General features: G+C 43.5%; 1 protein-coding gene across 1 annotated transcript; it reads right to left on the bottom strand.

The window, feature by feature from the left end:
- Nucleotides 1–1690: 1690 nt before the first annotated feature.
- LOC102500432 (olfactory receptor 14A16) lies at nucleotides 1691–2623 on the bottom strand. The gene has a single exon (XM_006150797.1). The coding sequence runs from the start codon at nucleotides 2621–2623 to the stop codon at nucleotides 1691–1693; it is 933 nt and encodes a 310-aa protein (XP_006150859.1).
- Nucleotides 2624–3242: the final 619 nt, after the last annotated feature.

The following is a 3242-nucleotide window of genomic DNA, read 5'->3' as shown; positions in this document are numbered from 1 at the left end:
GCATTCTTCTTTCACGCACACAGGATATTTTTTAGGATAGATAATATGTTAGGCTATAATAGAAATTTTAGAAATTTAAGAAAAATAATATCATATCAAGTAACTTTACTGACCTTCAAGGAATGAAACTCTAAATCCATAACAAGATAAGTTTTAAAAAATTAAAAATGCACAGAAATTGAAAATAAGCTTCTGAAAGAAATAATAGGTAAAAGAAGATAATAAAAGAAAAAATTTAAATATCTTTTTTTTATTTTTTGGAGAGATTTTCACTGTAGAGCGCGTGCGCTCACCAGACAGACAGAGACATAGAGACAGAAAGCGAGAAATCACTCCCCAGGGGGGATGGTCACGCCGCAATCCCTTCTCCTCCATTCTCGCTCGGGATCTTGGGCATGAACGCACACGCGCCCGGCGTGAGTTTTAAGCCACCAGGTCCGGGACACGAACCGCGGTCGACTACGTGGGAGTCCAGCGACATAGCCATTACGCTAACTGCTGGTTCCCTAAATATCTTGAGATAAATGAAAATAGAAACACCACATTATCCAGATGAAGGGCCCGGCAAAGGCAGCCCTAGCAGGAAGTGCGGCGATGAGTGGCTGCATGAAGGTGGAGGGGACAGCAGAGCCCGAGGGAGCCACCCGAGCACAGCTCTGCACAAGCATGCCCGCATGCAGGCCGGCTCAGAGGGCGACTGACAGAGTGGTGAACACCCTGACAACCCTCTGGGGGATGCCCCCACTGCAGAAATTCCAAAGAAGCAGCTCATTACACCTTGAGGAACTAAGAAAAGAACAAATTGAACCTTTATTCATAGAATGAAAGAAATAATAAAAATCAGAGAAGAAATAAATAAACTAGAGGATAAAAGGACAATAGGAAAAACCAATGAAACTAACAATTGGTTCTTGGAATAATGAAACTGGAATACATGTGTCTAGATTAAGAAAAAAAAGAAAGAAGATTCAAGTAAATAAAATCAGAAACAAGCGACAAGATGTTACAACTAACACTGAATGACCAAATATTGTGGAGTTTGTTATTAATAATTTTCTGGTAACAAACTGGGTAGCAAAGACAAATGTACAATCTCCCAAGGCTGACTCAAAGAGAAGTGAAAATGTTTGGACTGGGGCCTGCAGGTGGTATGTTGGTTAAGAGCAATGGACCTCCATATGGCCAACTACAGTTTGACTCCCAGACCTGGTGCCTTGCTTTCTCACTTTCTCTCTCTCTCTCTGTCCCTCCCTGGTCAAATTAAAATGAATAAATAAAGTTAAATAAAATAATTATTTTTAAAGAAAAAAAAGAAAAAGAAAATATTGGGACAAGGAGATGGCATAATGGTTATATCACTGAACTCCCACGTAGTCAACCACAGTTCAAGTCCTGGACCTGATGGCTTAAAATTCATGGCCAGGCATATGTGTGTGCATGCCCAAAATCCCTCCAGGAGAATGGAGGAGAAAGGATTGCAGCATGACGGTTCCAATCACAGATCCAGCCTCTGGGGACCACCCACCTGGATTGCTGTGGAGGGGGCCTCAGCAGCACTGTCATTGGTACAACCAGATTTGTTACTGAATTCTTACCCTGAATATCCATCACCATTTCCAGATTATGTAACCAGATTCTTCAAATAACTGTGTCGGAAGTGAGAAGAATATGGTGCATGCGAGAATGACTTCTAACTTGAAGAACAAAACCCACTTGTGCGCAGCTTCCTTAGTGCCACCTTCATGTCCTTATTTCTCAGACTGTAGATGAGGGGGTTCATGGTGGGCGGCACCACGGTGTAAAACACTGAAACTAGCAAATCCAAGGGTGATGGAGATTGGGGCAGGGGCCGTAAATAGGCAAAAAACCCAGAAGAAAGAAATAGAGTCACCACGAGGAGATGAGGCAGGCATGTAGAGAAAGCCTTGGATCTGCCTTCTCTGGAGGACATCCTCAGAACCGTGGAGAAGATGTGAACGTAAGAAAGAGCAATAAGCATAAAACATCCAAAGTCCAACACCAGGCTGAGCCCAATGACTGCTAATTCCCCTGTGTTGTGAGAACAAGCAAGGGAAAGTAGCTGTGGGACATCACAGAAGAACTGATGGACTTCCGGAGGCCCACACATGGGTACCGAGAAGGTGGATGCCGTGTGCAGGATGGCGTTGACGCCCCCACTGGCCCATGAAGAGGCGGCCATCTGCAGACAAGCTCCGTGGCTCATGATGGTCCCATACCTGAGTGGGCAGCAGATGGCAACATAGCGGTCGTAAGACATCACTGTGAGTAGAGCCACCTCTGTTGTGGCAAAGAGGAAGAAGAAGAAAACCTGGGAAACACATCCAAGAAACGAAATGGTATTATTATTTGTCAGGGAGTTGGTGATAGATTTGGGGACAGTGATAGAAATGAGGCACAGATCCAGAAAGGATAAATTCTTCAGGAAGAAGTACATTGGGGTGTGGAGGCAGTGGTCTCTGGTTGTGAGAATGATGATGAGAAGATTCCCAAGTAGGGCTGCCAGGTAAGTTAGCAAAAATAGCATAGCATGTAAGATCTCGATCTCTTCAATGCTGGAGAAACCCATGAGGAAGAATGTGCTTCCATATGTGAAGTTATACATTTCTCTGGGTGTTTAATCAAATCACCCTAAAAAAAAAAAAAAAAAAAGCAACTTGATATTCAGCCAACAGGTTCACTGTTCTGATTTCTAAATTCCTTTCTTCCTATTTATTCACATGTGTGTCAGTAGAGATCAGTCCCAGGGAAGTAAATACATATTCTCTTCATTTAGTCTTAAAGATAATATTAGCAGGTAAAAAGTACATATTCCTTAAAGTACTAGGTAATTAAACAGTAAGATGAGCTCATATCCTCATTCCCCTAATTAATAGATGCTTTCTGTACATCGTGATGTGGTCTGGCAGTGACCACACTGTGGTGGCCTGGCTGTTTAACCTTTGCAAGACACAGTCACAAGTAACATCTAAAGAGCAAAGAGACCCAGGTGTTCTGAGAGGCTTTTGTCTTTACTCAGAAAAAAAACACAAAACTAACGTCTCACTCTGGACCCTCTATGGGATTGCCCTGCACCAAGAAAACAGCACTGTGCATCAGAGATGGTGTCATAGGGACTCTTGGGAGGACCCAGGCTCCTGCCCTCCATGCCTACCTTCTGTGCTGACCTGTTTGCAAGCCTGCTTGTCCTTCAGTCACGAGACCACCCTGAAGGTCTTAGATTC

The sequence above is a fragment of the Tupaia chinensis genome, unplaced genomic scaffold (assembly GCF_000334495.1).
Source record: "Tupaia chinensis unplaced genomic scaffold, TupChi_1.0 Scaffold000295_1, whole genome shotgun sequence".
NCBI lineage: Eukaryota > Metazoa > Chordata > Mammalia > Scandentia > Tupaiidae > Tupaia > Tupaia belangeri.
The sequence above is the reverse complement of the archived record's forward strand: the minus strand, read 5'-3'. Positions and strand labels throughout refer to the sequence as shown.